Source organism: Chiroxiphia lanceolata, chromosome 3, assembly GCF_009829145.1.
Source record: "Chiroxiphia lanceolata isolate bChiLan1 chromosome 3, bChiLan1.pri, whole genome shotgun sequence".
NCBI classification, from domain to species: domain Eukaryota; kingdom Metazoa; phylum Chordata; class Aves; order Passeriformes; family Pipridae; genus Chiroxiphia; species Chiroxiphia lanceolata.
In genome coordinates this window covers 50,443,260-50,468,655 of record NC_045639.1, presented here as the reverse complement: position 1 = coordinate 50,468,655, position 25,396 = coordinate 50,443,260, and the positions used below count along the sequence as shown (strand labels likewise).

At 39.7% G+C, this 25,396-nt stretch overlaps 1 protein-coding gene across 2 annotated transcripts in view; it reads right to left on the bottom strand.

Annotated features, from left to right (window-relative positions):
- The window catches only part of UST (uronyl 2-sulfotransferase), a 160,461-nt gene that overhangs the window by 93,381 nt on the left and 41,684 nt on the right, over positions 1-25,396 (bottom strand). For both annotated transcript variants that reach the window (XM_032681582.1, XM_032681583.1), the window contains exon 2: positions 4,736-4,779. In XM_032681582.1, the coding sequence (XP_032537473.1) occupies positions 4,736-4,779 (44 nt within the window). The remainder of the gene's footprint in view (positions 1-4,735; positions 4,780-25,396) is intronic.

Genomic DNA, 25,396 nt, shown 5'->3' with positions numbered 1-25,396 from the left:
GGGGGCTAAAGGGTTAAAATCGTGTTCTCATAAAGGCTGGCTAGAACTAAAACATGAGTCCAAATGAAAAAAGAAGTATCCACTAAAAACAAACCCAAAACCAAAAACCAAAAGGAAAAAACAAAACTCGCAAACTAAAAGAAAAATGCACAGTTCCTGGCTGTTACCTTAATTGTTATCAAAATACTTGGAAAAAATAAAAATTACATAAATTTGATGAACATAAAAACTCAGTGTAAGGAGGTAGAGCTGAAATCAACTTTTAGTAAGTTTTAAAGTCAAATAAAAAATAATCTGCTTGATAATGGTGGTGCTATGTCAATGGCTGGACTTGATCTCAGAAGTCTTTTCCAATCTAAATGATTGTACTATTCTATGATAGCCTTGCTCCATAAAGAAAACATGAACAACTAGCACATAAGTACTAGGTTAGAACTGAAAGAATGGTGAAAAGTGTTATTTATGCACTTTCCAGCTTCAAACCAATAAAATCAGATCAAATTTGGTTATGCATTTTATTTCTTTTCATTTTGACCTCACCTGACCTCCAACCATTTTTTTATTCACTTAAAGCTTTGAAGCAGTGTCACATATGTGCTAAGCACAGGGCTCTGCTGACACCTAAACAGCTGCCAAAAGACACTGAGTCCATGACAGGCATCCCAAGGGAAAATGATCAAGAAAAGGTGAATAGACTACTTGAATGTAATTTATCTGTCACCTATGTGCACAGCCCACTTTCACATACATATATCAGCTCCACTGAAAGAGGAACATATCCTAATGCTCTTGCCAAGTTCCAATCTATAACAACAGTAGGTTTGATAAAGTTCGCATTATTTTTCCTCAAAAGCCAGTTTCATCATCTTCTTGGAGAGAGTAAAAAAAAACCTTGGGAAGACTTGATAAGGAAATGGCATAAATACTGGAACAAAGTACACCTGCTTTATTCGCTAAAATGCTCAGACATGAAATATGTCAAGTGAACACCATTAGTCACTAATAAACATCAATTTCACAGGTGTTCTAAAACCCAAGCCAGCATCATCTACAGCCATCACATAGACACCAATCTATAGAGAAAGTATAAACAAATTATCTCTTTAAATTCATATTTTCAGATGCTCATTAAAAAAAGCCAGGAGGTAGTGAGATAGAGATTTGAACTCGGAAAGAAGAGTCAATTTTCACTGACAGTGTAGAAGGTTGTTTGGCTCAACTTTATTGCTTTTTTATCTGTCACATACTAACATCAGCAACACCAGAGGTGTGCTAGGGCTACTGGAGATTGCCTCTACCTTCAGGAAAGCATATACAGATCTGTCTGAGAACTCATGAAAATCTAGAATTAGTCAATCTTGTGAGGTCTTTGGTGCCTAAGGACAAAGAAGAGTGGCCTATGCTAGTGTATTGGGCTTGCATGGCAAGGTTCTGATAGTGGGGAGAGGACTAGCGGGGTGGCTTCTGTGAGAAGCTGCCAGAAGCTTCCCCCATGTCCCAGAGAGTCAACGCCAGCTGGCTCTGAGACAGACCCACCATGGGCCAACACTGAGCCAATCAGCAAAGGTAGAAACACCTTTCTGACAACATACTTAAGAAGGAAAAAAACGTTATTGTGCAGAAGTAATTGCAGCCAGAGAAAAGAGGAGTAAGAACATGTGAGAGGAACAGCTCTGCAGGCACTCAGTGAAGGCTCGACTGGCCTTCAAGGGAGAACCAGAACCACATCAGCAATATTCATGTACAGAAGTGAGCAAAGCTTTCATTCTCTGCTTCCACTGAGAAAATTGCTGTTGCCACCTTTTGCAGGAGGTGTGTCCAGGGTGCAGGAGAGGCACCCAGGGGACATGCGCCCGGAATCGATAATCTCATTGGTTACCAGGTCACATGGTTTTAAGGGATAAAAAGAGCGCCGAGTTTGAAATAAACTCTCTCTGATCACCACCTCAGCGGGGAGCAGACTCCATTTTTTTATTATATAAAGGCCCGATGCGACAACCTTTATTTGAAAAAAACAGACCAGTACCCTGATCTCCCGAAACGTGATGATGCTAATTCCTTATTCTGTTATTTTCAGTTCTTACACTAGGAAAAAACCCCACATGTTATTAAAAAAAATCCTAAGCTGTGGCACCTAGCCATGACAAAAAGCCAAAACTAATATGATTTCTAACAAAACACTGGAATGTACTCTGCAAAACAGCTATGGTCCAGTGTGTATCAACTGTTGCTGGCCTTCCACTGCAGTTAACTACACACTGCTGATATTAGCTACCAGTCATTTCAACACCAGGCAATGAATTGTTGTTCATTATCTGCACTTCTAGTTTTTAAGCAATTTGTCATAAAATATTTTAAATGCTGGATTCAGGATTAATTTCTTCTGACATGTTTTTATACGTTGAGTTAAAGTATGCATAGACCTATAACCATCTATTAGTTTAAATGTAGATAGTTATCTAGTCATAAGAGTAGAGGCTACTTGAAAGACTATGACAATTACAGTGAATTTACTATTAGTTTCACTCACACCTGCAGAATTCACAATTCAGGGATGAAGCTGTTAGAGGGTAATAACTGCAATATGCAATGCATGATATCTACAAAGCAAGAGCATCTTTGTTCAAAACATGACCTTAAGCAAATACCAGGAATTATCGGCCCTTTTTACCAATCCCCACCCATGTTTTGATTAGAAGAATGAAAAACAAAACATAAAAATCACCCACTCAGGAATAAGCAGGCTTGTCCGAGGGATGATCAAAATGATCCATCTTTTATCAATGTTTTTAAAACACAAGCAAATACTTCAAAAAGCAAAATACTTGTAACTTACACAACGCTATAGCCTGTTACTCCACTGAGCTTTTCACCAAGCTTTCAGGAGTGAGGATGAATACAGAGGAAGCCTATAAACTTTGCTGACTGTAAGCAGCTAATCAAAGAGCACCTACAAAACCAATCAATCGTGTAGGTATCTAATCAGCTGGCCTTTCTACAGAGAGCTGAGCTGCAGTTGGATGAGGCTGTGTGATCACAGCACAAAATTACATGTTTAGATAGGCAAAAGATGTTTTTATAACGCAAACAGAAAAGTTTCTGGCTTGGATAAATCTGTCCAACTGGTACTGCCCATTGGAGTATGGATGTCATCCACCATTAACTGGTAAAGTAAAATTACCGAAGTACCAAAATTTGACTACAGTTTTCAAGGTTGAAAGCTCTTATCTAGATGACAGCATTTTCTTTACTGGAACAGCTTGGCATTTCTGAACACTAATGCAAGCATGAAAAATATACGTCTGGAATAAGCATTGCTTTACTTTTCCAAGCTGAGTGTTAATCGTGGAGACCTGACAAACATAATGCTTCACTCCCTGCAGGCTGCTGTATGCTTGGACAAGAGAAGCAGGTGGTACACAAATAAATACACAAAAGCCAGAGGTGCTATTGCTTAAAATAGATTTTAAGTGTGAAACATTTGTTTAGCCTTAGAATTCCCACATCCCATCTCAGTTAGTAAAGATAAATATAGCAGGTTGACTTTGTTACTTCTGTCTACATCCGTTTTTGTAACAGTGTAGACAAAAAGAATGAGTAATTTGCATTGAGAGGAAAAAAATCAGACGTACATCATCCCTCTAAGTGAGCTGTCTGAACTTTAAGAGTGTAACAAATACCCATATACCAGCTGAAAATTACAGATTTCATTTGCACACAGACTTCACAGAAAAAGTTGAAGAAACCCAGACTACTGCTTGTTTTCACTGATGACTAAGCTAAGTTGAATTGCTTTCCACATTACTCTCCTTCTGCTGACCAAAACCCAACTGTTTCACCATACTGATGTACACATGTGGTCAAGCATTTCAACTCAAGGCCTGGTGGCTCAGGATGTGATTTCATGGTTAGTTGAACAGAGCTGAGTGAGGACTTCCACCAGAGATAGTGGCTATTCGCATTCACCCCATCTTTAACTAGTCACTTCCACCTGCTGCACTAGCATCCATGGTAGGCTGCATCAATGAAATAAATAATCTGTTCTCATGTATAGTGCATTTCTGTACTATACAAAAGGACTTAAAATAGGCTTGTTTGGAAAGACAGGCACAATATAGTATCAAATAGTCTTTTAGAAAATAAATCAGGGTAAAAGAAAAGAAAACAAACCAAGAGACCCTACATGCCTGCTTCCACTCTTTTCCTATTGAAGAAACCACCATGATGCCCTTCCTAACCAGAAATGTCATGAGGTGCCATGATGGTGGGAGGGAAAAGTTTATGCTGCACAATCACACGTGATGGGAACAGTGAACTCTATCCCTATAAAAGGGCTCATTACTCACATTCATTAAATTTATCCTACGGACCTGCTTCAAAGCATTGCACCTGCAGCAGAGCCCATGTTCCAGGGATATTGCCAGCAAAAGGCCATCTTCACCTGCCTTGTTAGATCCAGATGCAGTGACTCGTATAAATGTGCTGACAGACAAAACCACTAAAATCCTGCCTCCCCTTGACTCAATGACAAAAATTCCTTTAGTTTAATCACACTGAGATTTAACCCATGTTATTTATAAACGCCTGAAAACACTTGGGGAAAAATATTGAACAGGCTAAATGCTGTTGATGTAAACTCAGCAATGTTGCTTGGCACACAAGTAAACATACAATGAGTTAAAAACAAAAGCCAAAAAAGCAAGGAGAAAGCAAACACAAAATAACAGCAGCTTACCTTTTGAGGAGGTGGTCCGTGGTCATCCAAATAAGTGGAATTTCCTACAAAAAGAAGAAGGATGGAGATAAACAAAAGCCATCCAATTCAAAACTTGTCAATTCATGGAACCAGTGTATCTCTATCCCATTGGTTTTGTGGTGTAAAATAATTCAAGGAAAATAAATTCACTCTGCTTTAATTTTTGATTGATAAAATAAAAACAAAATTAATTTGTTTTGACTACATTTGTAATAAAAGATTAGATGCACATTTGTCATTTTAGCAAAAAAAATTGCTCAAAGCAGCTTTAGTTAATTAATCACAGCTTTCAACTGTTTGCATGACAAACACTGTCAGCTGCATCCTTGCACATTTTAAGTAAGTGAGCACAGCTAACCTCAAAAAGATTTCTTAAATAATAAAGTATCAAAGGCCTTTATCAGATTTTGGTCTGATGGAGTTGACAAGCATTCACTTATCTCTCTTCTAACGTATTTTCCCCAACCTCCAAGCTACTCATTTGTTCCCAAACGGTATTGACTGAATGGGAGTTGCATTCTGATGTAATGACACTTGTCTTTTCAAGATGTTCTTTTTATTCAGACAAAAAGCTTCAGAAAAAAAAAGCAGCTTCTAAACAAGCGAGTTGTCAGCTACAATAAAAAAGGCAAGAATTTCAGACTTTTTACCCATTCCTTGCAAACACACACTAATATATAAAATACACTCTCCCATACACACATAGTCTGTCTTCTCTACAACTGTTCTTCCTGAACCCTTCTCCCAAAGGATTAATCAGGAGCTTTTCCAACACGTCCCAGCAGATGATGAAACCTTGCAGCAAGGCTTAAAGCTCCCCTTAAGCCACATGTGCCTCTCCTCTCAGACACCCTCCTACCAAAGAAAGCAAAAATACCTCTGCCCTAACCTTATATCAGTATGGGGTATGAGAATAATTTTTACAGGTGCCTAATAGACATCCAAATGTCACATGTGAGCATCTCTATTCCTGAAGTGTTGGATGGTGCAGCAGAAATTGCCTCTGGGGTAACACAGTCTAGTCAGAATAAAATATAACTCAGTACCTAAGAGCTCTTCTTTTGTGAATTTAGCCAAAAAAGACGCTGTGTCACACTGTTTTTCAGAATGTCAGAAAAAAACCCTGAGATTTCTGGATCCAGAAAGCAGGAAGGAGACATTTATGTGCGAGTATGACAGATTTTAATGTACAACAAAAAGGTGGGACTACATTTCAGAAGTATTTTGCATTCTATTTTTTCTCTGGTTTTCCAGCATATCTTATGAAACCATGAAAACTTCAGTCAAAAGGCTTCCAACTCATCTAAATATAAGTCAGAACACTCCAAACTTCTTCTTTTACAGATGTATGTACCTTGATCTTCGAAGAGTTTGTACTGCTATAAAAGCCCGAACAGTAACTTTTTGATGATCATCTGAAATCATGAATCATTTTCTGAAGCACAAGAAACACATCTTTCTATACATTTTACACAAATATCCATCCTTTGAACAACACAGTTGCTTAATTTAATGTCATAGATAATATGACTGATTCCCTACATTTAGGATAAATTCTTCATCCATTCCTCTGATACGATTCTAATTGCCAGGGAAGTAATTCAGTTCCCAGACTGCTAACAGAGTAGTGTATGGCTTTCTGTTAGAGTAGCTATTCCACAGGCAGGAAGATGGACTTGAAAATAAGCATTTCAGGAAAACCCACAGTTACATCTGGGAGGAGAGCAAGAAAACTTCTCATTCAGCATTTACCTTTTACTGTAGAATCAGGCTGTTACTAGTTCATAGCAATTTTGTCCTCTTTGTAATTAGGCAAGTGGAAAGACTGACACTGTTGTCAATAAAAACGCTTCTTACAGTTTGTGTCAGAAAAATTGTTTTATTTTGATTGATGATAAAACAAGTGATAGTGTTGTCTAAACAAGTTAAGACATTAGAAATGTCATAAACATTATATGAAAACTACTAACTTGTTAGAAAGAGTAGCAAAACTTAGAGTTTTCTAATTGATATTAAGCAGTATATGGTAATAATAACATATTTTTTCTTGTCTCCCCCAAAAATATACAGTTTATGCTTACTTAAATAAAAAGGAATATTACCGCATATGTATTAACTGTCTTTAGCAATCACCTATTACAGCCAATTTTGCTGTAGAGAAGGATTTGAATTACCAGTCATCGTTTAGACAGCATCTTATAGAGCATCACCAAGTGTCAGAGTTCTGCTACAGAAACATTTTTGAGGTACTTTAAAGAGCAAACAACCAATTTCACCATTCTGCATCCGTAATCTATGTTCTTAGTATGCAGACTCCATTTTCCTTTTTTAATCATTAAAATTACATCAAAATGTCCCTGTGGGTTTGATTTCTATTTTTAGAATGTTGTTTTTTTCACAGCACATTTTAGTTACTACTGTATCTACTGTCTCAGTTTGACGAGAGTGGAATGTTTTGCTAAAGAGGCTGAGTTATGAGATAGACCAAACTCCTCTCTCTCAGCAATTGTAAATCCAAAATTAAGGGACTCTAATCAAGGAAGTGTGGAAAAAAAGAAGAAATAACAACCCTTTATTAAAAGAGATATATGTGTATATATATATATATATATATATATATGTTGGCAAGAACAGTAACAGAACACAAAAACAGCTGGACAATAGTCCTGTACCCAAAAGTCCCCTTCAAACAAAGAAAAAGTCTGAATACTTCTCTGTCCTTTAGCACAGCTCTATTCACGGTCGGCAGGGGGCGCTGTTGGATCGCTGGAGGTGCAGAGCCTGCAGTACCCTGTGTTGACCTGCAGGGGGCGCTGTTGGGCTCTGGCGGTCACTGCGCAGGAAGGGGGGCTGGGGGGTGATCTCGGATCGCGGGAGAAGCCAAAAAGAAAATGGGGACCCTTCCCCCAATGGAAGAAGGGGGAAAGGAAAGCAGTCCACCCCCACAGAAATCACTGTTGTTCTCAGATGACGGTGTTTCACGGCTCCTCCTTTTTTCTCCCAGTGAGCACAAAACTCTCCAATGAAAACACAGCAGGTGCGGGCTGGAGACAAAGACAGCTTGCAAGCAAGCCGAGGCCAGTGGTCAGGGCTGACAAAGACGAGAAAGCCGGAAGGACCGGCCTCTAGGCTTTTTCTCCAAATGCACGCATGCAAACCCCATCTCCATTCCAGAGAGAAAACACAGTAATCTGTCCTCTCCCTTCTGAGGAGGGCCAGCAATTCCCCCAAAACTACCCCCCCCTCCCCAGTCTCCGATGGGCCATTTGGTAGAAATGCAGCTTGGCCAGCTAGGTCCTTTGTAATGCTAATCGCCCCCCTTTCCATTCGAACTCCGTCTTTCCTAGAGTGGAGGCAGGGGGAAGAAAAATCCCCCCCCCCCTTGGATTTCTAACCTATAACATCTACTTAAAAGACAATAATAAAACTTTGGGGCATTATATAAGGGTCATTTTCATGGTAGTTGCTTGCTCAAATTCAGAAGCAACTAACTGACAGAAACTAATTGCCAGACAAACACAAGGAAATAAAAAGTATTGACTTGAAATCTAGTCAGAACTTACAAACAAAGAGCAGAGGAGGGAAAGCTTCAGACAGTCCCCATGCCCTTACACTGCCCCAAACTCCATGTGCAAAGCTAGCTCCTGTCTCCTGCCAGATCTCCTCCTTCTGCTCCTCAAGCATACGAACCAGAGTCAATCTCTGAGCCAAGAGCACGCCACATCAATTCAATAGACTGAAATCTTTGGGGTTCAAGTTTTAAATGAGAATTTGTTTTCAGTAATAAAAGTGAAACCTTTTGCTGTATGATTCATATCATACCCTAAGTGATACATTAAAATAAATCGACAAATCCAGCTGCAGGGGTGTACAGCAGCAGCCTGTGAGGTACATCGGCCAGTTCCTTAACCTCACGAAGTTCAACATGTGCACTCACTGATCACAATATCGTAGAATTGGGCTTTCTTCCACTCTGCCTGCAAAACAGGGGCCACACTACAGTAGACTTAATGCATGCAGAAATATCATGCAAAACATGCATGTATGTGAGAATATTTCTGAAAAAAACCTGTAGGAAAGATGATGACTCCTGAGCTGGGTATTTACAAGTTTTATGAACTTAAGACAGGGTGTTGCTTTCACACATGGGGCCATTCTTCAGAAAATACATATCAGATTATGTTAGTTTAAAAACAAAAGAAAAATTCAGCATTCTAAATATTGTAACAATGGAAAAATACCAAAGTAAAGCCAATCTATGAACTACTAACAGCTGACACAGTAGGAGGGGTTGCACAGTAAAAACCAGGGACTTGGGAATAGATGCCATAAGCACCAAAGTCACTGGCCATAAGCTCAACTGTTTATTCTAACTATATTAACACAACAAGCTTATCTAAGATAGAGAACACTATCATGCAGTTTTTATATACTCTGGCACACACAGTGTGTGTTTGACATCACTTAAGTGCACAAGACAAAAAGAGGCTTTCTGTGGTGGAAATGATAAAGTGATAGAAGAGAAGGTCATCTTTCCTCATTAGGAATCTTGCCCATTGCCTCGAAGCAACCTATGGCATTAAATCATCAGGATGACTTCTCTCAAGTCCTTTAATAAAGCTTTAATAAAGACATCATTGCTCTTGTCTGCTAATCTCAAGAAGATGATTCTAGATTTTTTTTTCCTGGACAGAAGTATTTAGTCCTGCCTTCCTGTAATAGCATGAAAGTCTAAGGCATTAGAAAGAAGTCAGACAGAATAATCAAATCTCAAAACAAGTGGGATTATGCATTCCACAAACATGCTCAACAGCACACTTGAGCTGACTGAACACAGTCTCCTCCAGACTCTGTCAGAGATAAAAACAAGTTGGCTTTATTACAGAAAATGGTGAATACATGGAAGCAGTCCAATTTTTTCCATAATTTATTATCTTTGAGGTTAAGTGAATCAGCTGTATGCAAAATCTTAGGGGAAACCTTGTGGTTATGTTCCTTTTTTCTTGGAATCACTGAAGTGTTGGGGTTTTGCTTGAAGCAAGCCAAGTTTAAACAGAGAAAGATGGTCAGTCACCAGGATTAAGGACAAACATTTCTGTGCCCAGTTCAGAACCACAGATAAGAAAAATAACTAGAATTCTGGAAATTACCTTTCCAAAAAATTACTGGGGAGTACAGAAAGAGGAGGTAAGTGGGTTTATGTATGAACTAAAGACCCCTTGACAGCAACCGAAACAGGATAACTCCACTTGAATAATTCAAACATCACGTGGAAAGAACTGTGTAGAGACAAAGACAGAAAGTCAACATGGAAAATGTGGAGTTTTGACTATTTTCCTGGATAAGTGTTTTCCCTTGTTGGGATTCACAAGCAGCAGTCTAAGGGAGCTGGGATCCAGCTACTGCCAAATTTAATTTGTCTTGTGAAAATCCTTCTTCGTTCTCTTCACTTGGTCACCATCTCAAACTTCCAGGCGCCAATACAACCTTTACTAGCAAATCACCCCTTACATCATCTAATGCTTAAAGGAAAGAAACAGTTTAATAGTTTTCTGATGAGTCTTTGGTCACAAAATTGCGCTTTGGAGAACAATTTCCCCACTAAACACCTCTAATCATTTACAACTGCACCTTCAAAATAAATGAAAGTGTGAGTGAGTAATCAGAGGATAAGTTCTGCTCTGCTTCCTTCTTTACTTTTTTTCCCTTCCAGATAAGCAGTGGACATCCTTAGAAATTTCACAGGTATTTACACATCTGAAACAATAAGATGTTCTTAGTCATCAGGTCTTGGAGCCCTTTGTGGTCCAAAGGCAGGAAGGGGGCTAGGGACTACAACTTGAAAACCAGCATCTTAGCAGAATGATGTTACCCACAGCTCAAATCCAACCTAAACGGAAAACCCTGCTATTGCTGAAGTCAGCACAGCCATACCAGATTTTGCAGAGGAAAGTTTTTCCAGAGGTGCACAGAGAAGATTAACAAAACATAGCAAAACCCCACTGACCAGTCTGCACTGGAATACAAAATGACTAACTGCCATTTCTTACATCATATGTAAAAAGCTGTGTACCTACAATTGATTTCCTCTGTGCAAGACCAACATCCTACCAAAATTTTCATTTCTGGCCATGAAAAAAACGCAGAGTGGACATTATTTTTTAAAAACACTCCACAATGGATTTTTCTTCTTCCTTTCTTGCCTTTCAAAACATTTTGGTTATACTTAATTTTTAAAATCATAAATACAAAAAACCTCAAAAAAAACCCCCAGCACCAAACCCGTACATTTAATTCATTCTACATCGCTGAACACAATGAAGGAAAGAAGCTGGAACATGATAAAAATACCTATTTTGCTTTATTACCCAGTGAACTGAACCCTAGAAACTTCATTATGATATAATGAATATTTATTTACCTACAAGTTTCATAGTTCTAGCACAATTAGGAGAGAAACTGGCACATACAAGTGCACATACAAGTTTTTGAAAACTTACTAGAAAGTCTGCATATGCAATATATATAAAAGAACCATTGGAATACAGATATGAAGGGTTTGAATAACTGAAGGATCTAAACCACTGTAGAATATAACATACCTGCTTTTGTATCTATCCTCTAATGACAGACTTCCCAGCCTATAATTCTACAAGGTGAAAGGTCCATTTTAACGAATGTTTAGAAACATTGGCTAGATGAAACTGAACCTGAATATTTGACAATTTGAACTCTTGGCTAAAACTGCTCTAGAATCAGGAGAAAAATCCCCACATCTCACAAATTCACTAGGACAGACCTAGGTAGTCTGACATGAGGAAGTTCATAATCTTTCTACAACACGTACCCACACTCTGTATTTGTCCTATACACATATCAAGCAGTTGAATATTTTCCTTCAAGGCTCTTGCTAGGAGACTTTTCCTAATCCCTCAGTGTTAGACACTTGCATCCCATCTTCACTTTGAAAATCTTCCACGACCAGTTCACACCAACTTTTTCTTGTACTGGCCTTTAGCACACGTAAGTCTTCATAGCCTGGTATATACTGGTCTCATCCCACTATACCTACAACACAGCAGTTTTATCCCCTGCATTGGTAGCTCTCAGCCCCCTTCTAGTCTTTTGAGATCCTTCTTGAACTTCTCTTTGAGATCTTTGCAGCTTCAGTCACCCTTTCTGCATCCAACAGCAGCACAGCACCTGCCCAGCCATCCCTGGTGAAAGGCTGACTGCTGTCCTACTGGTTTCAACACATGCAGCAGAGAGGTGTGGGCAGGGCAGGGGAAGGAGTACACTAGGCATGGCCCTCCTCTTGCAAAAAAGAGGAGACTCCAGAAGGCAAAACTACTCTGAAATCACAGACCCACTCTGAATTGTATTTCAAAATGTACAGACAGATGTTTCATTTAATTGCTTTGTCAATAAACTGCTTTATTACTACTGGGGAAAGGGAGAGGGAGAAAAAAAAAATTAACATCAAATCAAGAAATAAACTCAGCCCCAGCAGGTACTTTCCTGCACTCAAAAGAAAAGCAGACACGCACCTCTATCAAGACACTGCACAGAAAATCTAATGACCATAAAAAAATAAGGTGCCATTAACCCAAAATATCGCAATTTTATTTTAATTCGTTTTGCTTGAGAACAAAGACTGTGATCTATCTCTGTGGCCAGGCAGCTCTTTATTAAATACTCTTCAAAGCCCCATTAACCCATTTTCAGGAAGATCATTCAATTCCAGCTGAATATAGAGAGACAGTTTCGCTTGCTTGGCAAGAAGTCTGTTTTAATTGATTGTCATATGAAGAAACTTTTTAAGACTTAGAGTTATTCCATTTCCCGCTTTCCCTCCTGAGTGAGAGATAGGTGCAAGACTATTTGCAAGCCACTTGCCTTCTTCAGAGAAAACCTTTTTTCCCCTCCACCCCACAGAATACATGACGCAGAGGAAGAAACTCTGTGCGACAAAAGATGGTGACAGGGCCCTGACACTTTCGCTTTCAATGCACGCACTCTCCCATCCAGAGAACAGCACAACCAACACAAGAGACCTCCCTCTGCACAACTTAAGTATAGGACTGCAACTCCACAGATAAGCCTTTTCTTTACAAGGCTCTCCTTACCAAAGTGACAGGGACATAATGATGAAGCTTCAGTGAAGACCCTGTCATGTATGAGGCCTCTTAGTCTCACTTCACTCTGCCATTCAGGCTATGAACTCCAGGGAATCCATATCTGACCAGACACTTCTCAGATGATACCAGTCTCCTATTACATCAATACCACACATCAGCTCTGTTCTTTCTCAAGATGTTTTTCCAAAGAGAAGGGTTTTATTATTTAAACTTAACCCAACTTGTGAGCTTTATTACTCTCCACTGCATTTATGCAGACATATTTCTCTCTTTTACCCCTGCACAGGCAAACTTGACAAACAGCAAGTCAATGAATTTTGAAAAACATCCAGCTGGCAAGTCACCAGTTGCTCAAGGAAGACTTTTACTACTCTTATTAGTATTATTAAGTACTATGCTGCAAATGCTATCTAGAATGAGTTGTTTGTTGGGCGTTTGGTTTGAAGTTCCTGTCCCTGAAGGCACATTTCCAAGAAGCTGCCTAGGTTTGTGGTCTGACCCCAGCAGCACCTTCCTAGCAGAGAAGAAATGAACATGCTTCACAGAAAATTAGTCATATACAGTTCTAAAGAATAATTCATATTTTTATTGTGCTGAAGCCAAATGACTTTTCCTTGCATGTGATTTTCACAACATTTGAGTCATATGGTTGCTATGATTTTATCACACTTCTTTACGCAGGCAGCTGCATTTAGGATAATGGACCCCATATATGAGGTAGCCTACAGGATCAAGCTGTATGTCTGTTTTTCACTTTCTTCATAGTTCAGGTTCTCTTAGTATCTGATCTCAAAAAGTACAAATGCAAATAAAAAAAGAGCCTTTTTACAAGTCTGCCTTCTTTTCCTCCTCTCTACCAGTCTTTTGTGCCACAGGGAGTCACTGCAAAACTCTTCCCTATACTTATATACCTCTTGAAAAGCAACAGCATTCTATATAAAGAAGTGGCTATCTTTTATTGCTTTCTTCTCTGAAGATTAAATTAAAAAAAAGAATTACAAATTGTTTAACCATTATTAGCTTCCCATCCTCCAAAGGCTTAACAGACACAAAGTTGGAAACAGCATTTCTTGCCAAGTCTGTTAGAAGCCTATAAGTGCAAAATAGAGCATTTAAGTAGGTCAGATAAGGAACATACTGTACCCAAATGAGCTATTTCTTCTTTATGACACATTAGCATAAAATTTTATTAATCTCTATTACAAAAAATACTGAAGCTTCAGATGGCTTTCTAGACTTCAACATGATTTAATAGAAATATTTTCCATTACTATAAAGGCTTTGGCCAAACTGCTCATTTTTCACACTGTCCAGCTATCCCCTTCTACTCAGATGACATTTTAACTCCTTTCTACCCCTGACTTAAACATATGCATTTGAGTGACAAAAAGACTTCTCAGTGCAACAGTTCTGTATTTTAGGAACTTCTATATAGAAACTGCATGTTCAAAAACAAGAGGCAACATTTAGCAATCATAGAGCATTACACTTGACTTAAATCTGCTTTTCTATTTCTTCATCCTTTCAGCTCCTGCAACTGTAAAAGGACAGGATTAACCCCATTCCTGTCATTCCAACCCCTTGCAGCACATACCTTCTACTTCAGACTTCAGCTTTTACTGGGAAAGAAGTCATTTTGGTACATGGAATAGATAACTTAAAACTCAGTGTTTCTGAAAGAATTTTCTTCCTCTGCAAAGCATTGCAAATGTCCAGTACAAACATTATGATTTTTAGAAAGATGACTTTTCCTGCTCTCTGCCTCATTTCTCATGATCTTAAACAAGATTCGTACCCAATTTTGTACGAGTGCATAATTTGTTAGATTGATTAATAAACATTCTGTAGAATGCCCTATAAAGAATGGAATGTGGTGTTATAAAAACTTAGATCTTCAAAATCTAATGCTGTCCTTATTACTGAAGCCTAAGACCCACAATACAACCTTAATGAGTTTCATCAATTCAAACATATCCAGCAGCAAATATAAATATGTCCTGATTGTTTTTCCCAGATTCGAAAGAGCAAAGATCTGGCTATTAATTATCAAGCATTTTGTATACTTTCAATTTTCAAAAGTTTGAGCGAAAACATTTGGAAGACAAGTTTTCAGACGTATTGATTATTTCTTGCTGCCTTAAGCTCTCCAATTACCAAAACAGCGTTCCAAAAGTGTCAGCAATGACAGGTTCTGCATTAACACCTTTATGTTAAAAAGGTAACTACACTGTATGCAGTGTCATACAATCACAGAAGCAGTCCAAGTGTCATCAGCCTCAGCAGAAGTCTTCAGATTAGCATTATTTCTCTCATGCTCTCTACCTGTCCCAGAAAGATTTGCACTTTCTGTATCTACTACTAACCTAACTGGTGAGCAGCTTAAACTTGACAAAGGTACTAAGACCATCTAAAACGCATTTTGACTCACTGGGATAAGTGTTTATTTAGGACTGCTCTTGGGTGCTCTGACCGCACTCATGAACTCTTGAGTTGCAAACAGTCACTACTGGTAACAATTACCTAGGCGTGCTCTTTCTTTTTATATCATTTTCCTGTGGTTTTTTTTAGCTTGGAGAACCACATCAGGATGTCACCACTAAGATGTGGCCGTTTAATATATCTCTAACTGCCACTCACCAGCCCTCCTGCAGACCATGCTTCTTACAAGGGACATCTTAAAATATATGAAAAACATCTGTGCCATGTAGACTATGACAATATAGTAGCCATTATCTAAATTCAGCTTCTCAGTGTACATATGCATTAAGAGAATTTTTTTACTATAACTACACATAACTAGATAAATATATATCAGCAAAAACCTCTGCTTTGCTTGAGTAGTTGGGAAACTTAGTTGTTTAAAAAGTTATAAGAAAGGTATTCACAAACAATATAACAGAGATAGGCACATGCTACAGACCAGTATAACTTAGATGTATTATTGCACAATATTATGTATGTGGTGTAAAATTTTTAGGACATGCTTGTCAGCCTTCTTTTTAAGAGTAACAACGATTTTTTTAATGCCAGAGCTTTATGGCAATGCTTTTAAACTTTTGCTGAAAGGTGAGAACAGGTTTCTTGTTCTAATCATATAGCAGGCACAGTGGCGTAATTCTACATTTCACAGGGTCCTTTCAGCAACAGTATTTCACTTCTACAAATTCCCATTGTGTCTGGCTGAAATAGAGTAAAGAATTTGCAGCATACTGAAATCAACAGTCAGATACATGAAAAATGCAATTGTTTGTCCTTTATTCTGTATTAGAGTCTACATTTCTCAGAAAGATGACATAATCAATAATGACAGAGAAATCTACCGAGAGAAATCTAATCTAGAGAATTATTTATTGGTTTACATTAAAAAAAAGGCTTGAAGATCCTCTAGAGCCAAGCCAGGCTACTCTTTAACGTGTTATCTAACTATCAACAGCAACACTTGTCCCCATGATTTTGGAAAAAGGTCATTATTAACTACTATTTATATAGTATATATTTATATTTAAAATATTAACCATTAAATGTGTGTTCTCATTTTTTTATACCCAAGGATACAAGAATACAAAAAAATTACCTTATTAACCCATTAGAAGTATCCTCTCCCCTATTACAAATTTGGAGTTTTGATTGTCTTACATTAGAAACTTAAATACTAACTTACATACAATTATAGCTCAGTTTACTCTTACAAGCCATGTATTTCCTTAAGTAAAAACATTCTTACATGGCAAGATTATCCAGATCACACTCAAAAATTTTCTTATGGCTTTATCTTTCTTCACATGGGATTTCTGTCCCTGTACAGCTGAGGTTCTCGAAGTACAGTAATTCTGAAATTAAATTATTGAGTTCCCCAGTCAACAACATGTTGCAAAACTCACTTCTCCTAAGTGAATCCCATTTAGGATGGCTCGCAGTCTCCACTCAGGACATGTGTTCACAGAAGCACTACAGAAACCAAATCAAATCTCATTCCATGTATTGAAGTATTCACTGCTCAAAGGTTTTGTTTGGTTGGGGTTTTTTGGTTGTTTGTTGGGTTTTTTGTTGTTTTAGGTTTTTTAATGCTTGTGTTTTAAAGCCAGGTACTTAAAAATAAAGGAACCTAGCACCTTCAGACACAGAAACAATGGTCTGCAGTGTAAAAATCATCAGGACATACAGACAACCATGGGGATGGTGCCTGCAGGAGTTACATTAGTTACTCATGGAGAATTTAACACTTGCATGAATTGTCCCCGACCTTTATGCAAAGACAGAGGGTACTTTCTAAGTTACTGAACTCTCCCCTTTGAATGGACTCTTGTGAGAAAGAGATTCTTTTCCAAAAAACATCCAAAATCAGTATAATGCCAACACCAAATTTGTTTCAATCTGCTCATAATCTTCACACTTTAAAGGAGCGCATTCAGCTGGACAGCACTGCCACAGCAGCAAGCATGCTCAATTTGCTACCTTGCTATGAACATGAAATAACCTTTCAGCAACAGTTGCAGCAGTTTGCTCTGGGCTTCAGTACCTTTGGCCTGACAGCTCTCTAGGCTTTGGGACACGTGTCTGGGCTTTTGTGGCATCATTTTCCTCTCTAGATCTCAAAAATTCATCTCAGACTTCCTACCACAAGTCATTTTGTTCTAAGTCTTGACACCCTTATGGATCTGCTATCAGCAGCTCTCATGCTATGGTCAGCCAGAGTGTCAGCTCCTCAGCTCCCTTAACTCCAAACAAAATACAGCTGTGAAAATACCTCCTCTTTGCTGCCGCTGCAGCTTCACACAAACTGTTTAAGAGGTCTCCACTGTTTTCTTCTTGCTTCCCACAGCAGTCACCGTATTACATTATTTACCAATTAACAGTGCTCCAGAACCTATTTTTGTCAAATACTAAGAAACAATGTAATTCCCCCAACTGCCTTCTCAAAACTAATACATTATTTTTTAATCAAATTGTAACAAAGAGTTACCAAAAGAAAAAAATCAGCCCTAGACAGATTTCTGGCACTGAAAATATACCAGCCCAAACTGCTGAAAATTAGGAAGCTAGAAATGGGACCTTAAGGAGGTAAAACTGGGGTAGAAACCTTGACAAAACGCCATGGTACTGGGATTACCAATACTCATATTTCAGAAGACACAAGTGTATGTACTCAAGCTGAAATGGGAGTTTGCAGCCAAAGCACAAGCAATAAAGTACTTCAAATGACTTGACTGGGCCCAGAGCTCTTACTCCCATGCCAGGCAGCTTTCCTCCATCCTTACAATCCTTCCTTAAAGTAAGAAAAAAACCCAGTGTCACCTCAAACATCTCTAACAGCAATTTTTTCTTCAGAGTCATCTTTAAATCCAAATCATTGCATGACATATTTTGTAAGAGCCATTATAAAAGTGAACCATTATAAAAGCCCTGCAATGGGTTACTTTAGTATAATATTTATTGGAAAGCCATGAGAGGAACTGATATTTCAAAATAAGTTTTACACCAGCAACTCTTGCAGGATTGAGCCTTCAGATTACCACCTCTTCGAAAAGAGGATACATACAGCCTTCTGACACATTCATGGATGGCCCAGAATTCACTAATTTCCCAATTAACTAAAACACGTTAAGTTTCCATCATCTCTAAAAGTTTACTATTAATTTATTTAAGCCCAGGACTTACATACTCTTACACTTTTGACTCCTTCAACCGGCATGTACACAAGCATGGCACTTAGGTCCTAAGAACCCTGTAGTATGCTATCATTTTAGATCATGGAAACTTAAAGGAAGAGGCATAAATACAGTGCTGTCAGCTGGAACATGCAGCAAGTGAGCACAAACAGGATTTTGCATAGGCAGCTATATGACATTTATATAAAACCTACTCATCTTTACAGCAAGACAGAGAATCCCCCATACCACTCCAAGTGAATACCAGGGTGGTTGGGTTGCTTTTGTTTTCTTTGTAAAGCAAATGGCCTGGTGTATGAATCACAGCATGAAACCAATGCACACACACCATTCTCCCTTCCCCCTCACCCCCCCTCAAATAAAACCAAAAGGCCTAAACCTTGACAGCAGAATCAAGAAGGCCAGTTTTGCACTCATATATCCTTCCTGCGTTTGATTTTTCAGTTGTTTCTCTCCTACTATCTCACCTGCTATTTTAGAAGTGTGCCTTTATTGTAATGGAATGATATCCTACACATAATCTCCAAGGGAAGAAAAGCAACTTTGTACTTGATTCATCATGTCATATTAAGCTACTATATTTCTGCTTGGCCTGGGAAGGATGCCAGCAGGCTCAGCATACCCTCTCCTGCCACCTTCAGTTAAGGAAAAGATTTCAAGGCCTTCTGCTTCTTTCTGCACTCAATAAACCATAGCTTTGATATTCTCCCCTTTTATACTGCAGCTGAAAGACAGGACACATTTTCACCATGTACTCTCATGGCATTTGCTGAATGTTTAGTCAAATTTTAAGTACCCTGCATGAAAGCTAATAACTGATAGTCTCTTATGAATTCCCCAAGAGAGGAAAAACCAAATAAACAGAAATACAGATATCAGCACCTCATCACTGACAGCGCAAAGTCTCAGTTCTCTGCTGCATCCTCCTAGGCTACTCTGGCAGTTGGGCTGCTGGAGGTACACAAACCCAAGGAAAAGACCCAGACCCCATGCAAAATCCCAGCCTTGCTTCAAGGGGTTGAGCCATGTCCTCAACTTCTTCCACCATCACTGCTGAATCTGGCAGTGCTACCAGCAACAGCGAGACTGATTCCTTTAAGTTAAACATCTATAGAGTCTGAGAGATAGTGTTCACAACTGCCAATGTCCACAGCTCCCAGGAGTTTAGACTGCAGAATCATAGAATCAGTTCAGCTAGAAAAGACCTCTAAGATCATCAAATCCAGCCATTAACTTAGCACTGCTCAGTACACCACTACACCATGTCCTTAAGCACCACATCTACACATCTAAATATCTCCAGAGATGGAAACTCAACCACTTCCCTGGGCAGCCTGTTCTAATGCTTTTGGTGGAGAAATTTTTTCTAATACCCAATCTACACCTCTCCTGGCAAGACTGGAGACCATTTCCTCTTGTCCTATTGCTTGTTACTTAGAAGAGATGTACCCCAGCTTGTTATAATCTCCTTTCAGGTAGTTGTAGAGGCTGATAGGGTCTCCTCCGCATCTCTTTTTCCCCAGGCTAAACAACACCGGTCTCCTCAGACACTTCTCATAGGAGTTTTTCTCTAGACCCTTCACTGGCTTCGTTGATCTTCTCTGGACACTTTTAAACATAAACACATTCAGAGTTACTGTGGTAACTAACACAGAAAAAGGGCAGCGCACATCAGTGCCAAGAAGCATGGAGTGAAGCATTACAGCATCAGGTGGATCCCTCTCTTCTTTTAGCACAAGTGAACAGGAAAACAAATAGTAAAACGAACAGTCATTAAGGAGCTTTTGGACTTCCACAGTTGTTTCTCCAAGTTGTGGATTGAACGGAGACAACCCAATACATTGGCCAACACTGGAACCATTGTTGGGTCTAATGCACCAGAAGTAGATAGGTTATATCCCCACATTAGATAATAGTACTCTAGACACAAACCACAAAAAACCCCCAAGAACCAAATAAAGAGAAAACAAATGAAAACCATTATTTACCTAGGTACTCCTGATGTTAATTTCTCAGCCATTCTGCAGAACAGATACTCAAGTCATCAAAACCCAAATGAACATTCAAAATAATTTCTGCTGGAAGCCAGTGCTGAAATCATTGGAAACTTTCAGCTACTTAAGTTTTGGTTACACAGAATAGTTTCTCCTCTGAAAGAAAGAGGGATTTCCTGCTGTTTCCTGCTGGGATTTCCAAGCTGTTATAAGGTGAACGTTTCTGACACTTTACTTTCCATGCAATATTCTGACAATATTAACAAAAAAATACCAGGCAGTCAAGGCACTCTTTCCAAAGCATGCATGTGTCCGTAACTGCACAACACACAAAAAACAACTCTGAATCTTCAAGAACTTTAACGTGTTTATATTACTCTATACAACATTGCTACTCAGCAATGGCTTCACACAGACAGAATACAACAGCAATGTATGTCAGCAGTAGTTAGAGAAGGTTGGGAAATGTGATTTCATAGTACAACTAAGATTAGGAATAATTTAGTCACTCCAAGATCACAAAGGGGAGAGCAGTGTTACTCCTCCCAGCTGCTGAGCAATATCCTGGAGGAACTACGATTTCTGTTAAAACTATCAGAGAAACAGGCGTTTTACAGTTTCAAAAATTGTTTTCAGTACAGAAGTAAGTGAAGGTAGTTCACACTTTTCAGGAAACTCATAAAGGCAGCACAGAATATCAGAAACCCAGTTACGACGTCTTCAGTGATTAGAATTTTTTTGCCATTACAAACGGAAGAGTATCTTCACGTCTAACATAATACTGTTTTCACACGGCTAAAATGAGAGCCTTTTTTATCTCCTTGCAATCTGGCATGCAACCTGTTTTTTACTTGACTTCGATTCTTAGTATGCCATTTAGTACGCAGAACATTATGCAATTTTGGCATTTTAACTGTTTTTCTGCAATTATAACAGTTCCATATTTTTTCCACTACTGACCTGTTATTTACTATCAACCTACTATTTCTGCATTATTCTGAAATGTATCTCAGCCCTTAGTGGTATTCTTATAGTATCTTTACTTCAGAATCATCTGCAACTACAATCAAAATGTTAAATCTCCTCTTTCTAAGCATTAAAGCATACTTGGCACAAAACCAGAACACTGATCCTTAACCAACACCTTCCTTAACATGTACATATGTCATAATAGCTGTAGCACTGTAGTATATGAAAAATATTATAGTCATTACTAGTATTCTCATCAATAAAGAATATCTCCTAAAGGAAACTGAAAGTTAAATGAAATAATGCAGATTTACTTCTATAAAACACTACCAACTATCTGACTATAATTGCAACATTGCACTCTAGCACATCCTGAATGACACACAACCACATCCAGCAACCAGACCCTCTTCCAAACCATCATCGCCTTCAGTATATCACCAGGGACCATCACAACCAGCAGATGGTCATCCCTCTGCCTTCTCCAAATCCGCCCTGAGCTACATCTGGGTGCAAAAGTGGCACCTGCTTCACTGAGCTGCTGGTGCCACCCTGCAGCCCTGGGTGACAGCCTGGCAGCAGCCTCCAGCCACAATTACCAGACCCAAGATGCACCTCTGTGGTGCCACTTCCCCTTCTTGAGCAGGACCGGGAAGTGTCGTGTCTCCCACTTCACAAGTGGTGAACCACTGCACCAACACTGTTGTTCCCAGCATGCAGCAGTTGCCCTCCAGCTTCTCCATACAGTGTAAAGCACTTGAACAGTAACATTTTTATGGCTGATAGCAAACTGTATGACACTGTACACAATGGTGTTTCTAAACTTGAATTAGTTTATGACTGAATCAGCAAGCGCAGCTTTGAATGGCCCAAAACTACAATGGGACATATATGAAATCATTCACTGAGATACAGTTCTCTACTGTATTTTCATTTCTAGCGGCCCTAAATTGAAACAATGCATTTTGCAAGTAAAACTCCTGATAAGCTGGTCATTTCAGAGACTTCAACTGAAAGTGTTAAAGTGTGAAAGGAGACAGGAATTACAAGCTGCTTTGAGATATTCTTTTTTTCTCTTTGTTTCTATACAAACTGAAGCTGGTTTGCTTTCTCTTCCTACTGCTGCGTTTAGAAAAACTTAAATTCACACTTCTATTAAAACTTCTGCTTTTACTTTAGCAGAAATCCCTACTCTGCAAAATACTTAAAAAATAATACTTCTTGTCTGATGAGAGCATCCTGTGCCGATCTGTGGGAGAGCCGTGCTACTGCTGCTGATTTGCTTCTTCCTAGACATCTCTTGATTCTATCAACAACAACAAGGGAAAACAATACAGGGAGAGAAAATACTCAAAGTCACAGCTGAATAACCCACTACCACTCAATGGCATTTGAGATTTTGCCAAATTAAACAGAAGGCCTGCTAAATTGATCTCAGTATACTCCATCATATGGTTATGTTTCCTGTGAACACTTTAACCATGACAATTCTGCACCTTCTTCAACGGTTAGGAATGCTGTTTTAATGAAATAACAACAAACAAAAGCCCCAAACCACAACCACAATCATACAATATCTAAGACTGATACGTTTTGGTCAAGTGCTACAAATACATTTCACATGCAATACAAATCAAACCTAAACCTCCAAACAGCCTGTTGCCACAAGTCATAGCAAGTGTACAATGCATGGTAGGCAGGCATCAATTCATCCTTACAGTTCCATCAGCACTTCAAACTGCCTCCCTACTCCACACAAAAACAGGAGTCCCCATCGGAGCTGAGCCATCGCACTCTCCTTCAAAGGGCCTGTTATAGCTTCCCCACTAGCTCCTGTGCGAACCATACCCTGGGAGGTCATGGCTGGCAGTCCCACAGTAGTGTTTTGCAAGCCTGGCCACAGGGCACCCTTGTGCCAGGCCACCGTGAAAAATAATGTTCCTCATGCCCACAGGCACCCTTCAGGAATTTCTGTCTCGCCCAAAGGACACTGGTCCTGCAGTAACTCTCAGATCTGTGGCCACCGTGAGTTTACAGCAGCCCCATAGGCAGCCACAGTAGTAATTAATCTTAGGAAGATTTTTCAGGGCAAGCTAAGGTACATATGTCACTGAAGAGCATCAAGAAGCATGCAATACGTGCACACCTACATGTTGCTGAAGTTATGGAGCAGTCAATAAAACAATCTTCCTGTGCACAGGGCAGACAAGCATCCTGCCTGAACTACAGCTGGTGTCATTTGCACACCTAAAGCTTCCAGAAAATTGACATAAACTTTTTCCTTTTGGTGTCCAGAAGACAGAGAATACGCAGTTTGCAATCACCTGCAAACATGCTGACATAACCAAGCCACCCACCAGAGCATCTGCTGCAGAGGCAATAACTAATGCCAGCCTCCAGTGGGGCACTGGTGCTGCCAGCAGGAGGTTTTCCTCTCCAACCCTGCTACTCTCTGCCTCATTTGGGCATCATCATCTGATGAAGCTGAGGGCAGCCTGGCCCCTCGCATCACTGATGCAACACAGAATCCTGCACCTGCTCTCCAGCTTCTCTATTTATCAAAGAATCACAGAATATGCTGAGTTGGAAGGGACCCACAAAGACAATCGAGTTCAACCCTTAGCCTTGCACAGGACCATCCCTAAGAGTAACACCATGTACCCAAGAGCATTGTCCAAATCCTTCTTGAACTCTCTCAGGCTTGGTGCTGGGACCACTGCCCTGAGGAGCCTGTTCCAGTGCCCAACCACCCTCTGGGTGAAGAATCTTTTTCTAATATCCAACCTAAACCTCCCCTGACACAGCTTCAGGCCATTTCCTCAGGTCCTGTCACTGGTCACAATAGAAAAAAGATCAATGTCTGACCCTCCTCTTCCCCTCATGAGGAAGTTGTAGACTGCAATGAGGTCTCCCCTCAGTCTCCTCTTCTCCAGCCTGAACAGACCAAGTGACCTCAGCTGCTCCTCATACAGCTTCCCCTCAAGACCCTTCACCATATCTTTGTTGCCTTCCTCTGGACACTCTCTAATGGCTTAATATCTTTCTTATATTGTGGTGCCCAAAACTGCACACAATATTCCAGGTGAGGCCACACCAGCGCAGAGCAGAGCGGGACAATCACCTCCTCGACTGGCTGGTGATGCTTTGTCTGATGCCCCCCAGGACACAGTTGGCCCTCCTGGCTGCCAGGGCACTGCTGACTCATTCAACTTGCCATCGACTAGGACCCCCAGGTCCCTTTCTGTGGCATTTCTTTCCAGCATCTTATTCCCCATTCTGTATGAACATCCAGGGTTGTCCCATCCCAGGTGCAGAATCCAGCACTTTCCCTTGTTGAACTTCATGTGGTTGGTAATTGCCCAGCCCTCTAGTTTGTCGAGGTCTCTCTGCAGGGCCTCCCTGCCTTTAAGGGAGTCAACAGCTCCTCCCAGTTTTGTATGATCTGCAAACTTGCTTAGTGTCCCTTCCAGTCCCGTGTCCAACTCATTTATGAAGATGTTGAAGAGCACAGGGCCCAAGATGGAGCTCACCCACCACATGATGTTTTTATCCAGTTGTGTGTTGGACATTTTGTCCAGAAGGATCCTGTGAGAGACAGTATTGAAAGCTTTACTGAAATCCAAAAAGATGACATCAATTGGCTTCCCTTGATCAACCAGGTGAGTTACCCTATCATAGAAGGAAATCAGGTTTGACAAGCAGGAATTTCCTCTCACAAAGCTGTGCTGGCTGTGACCAATGAGTGTTGTATTTCAGGTGTTTTTCAATACTTCTCAGAATAATCTTCTCCATAACTTTACCTAGCACTGAAGTGAGACCGACAGGACTGTAGTTTCCAGGGTCCTATCTCTTGCTTTTCTTGAAAATCAG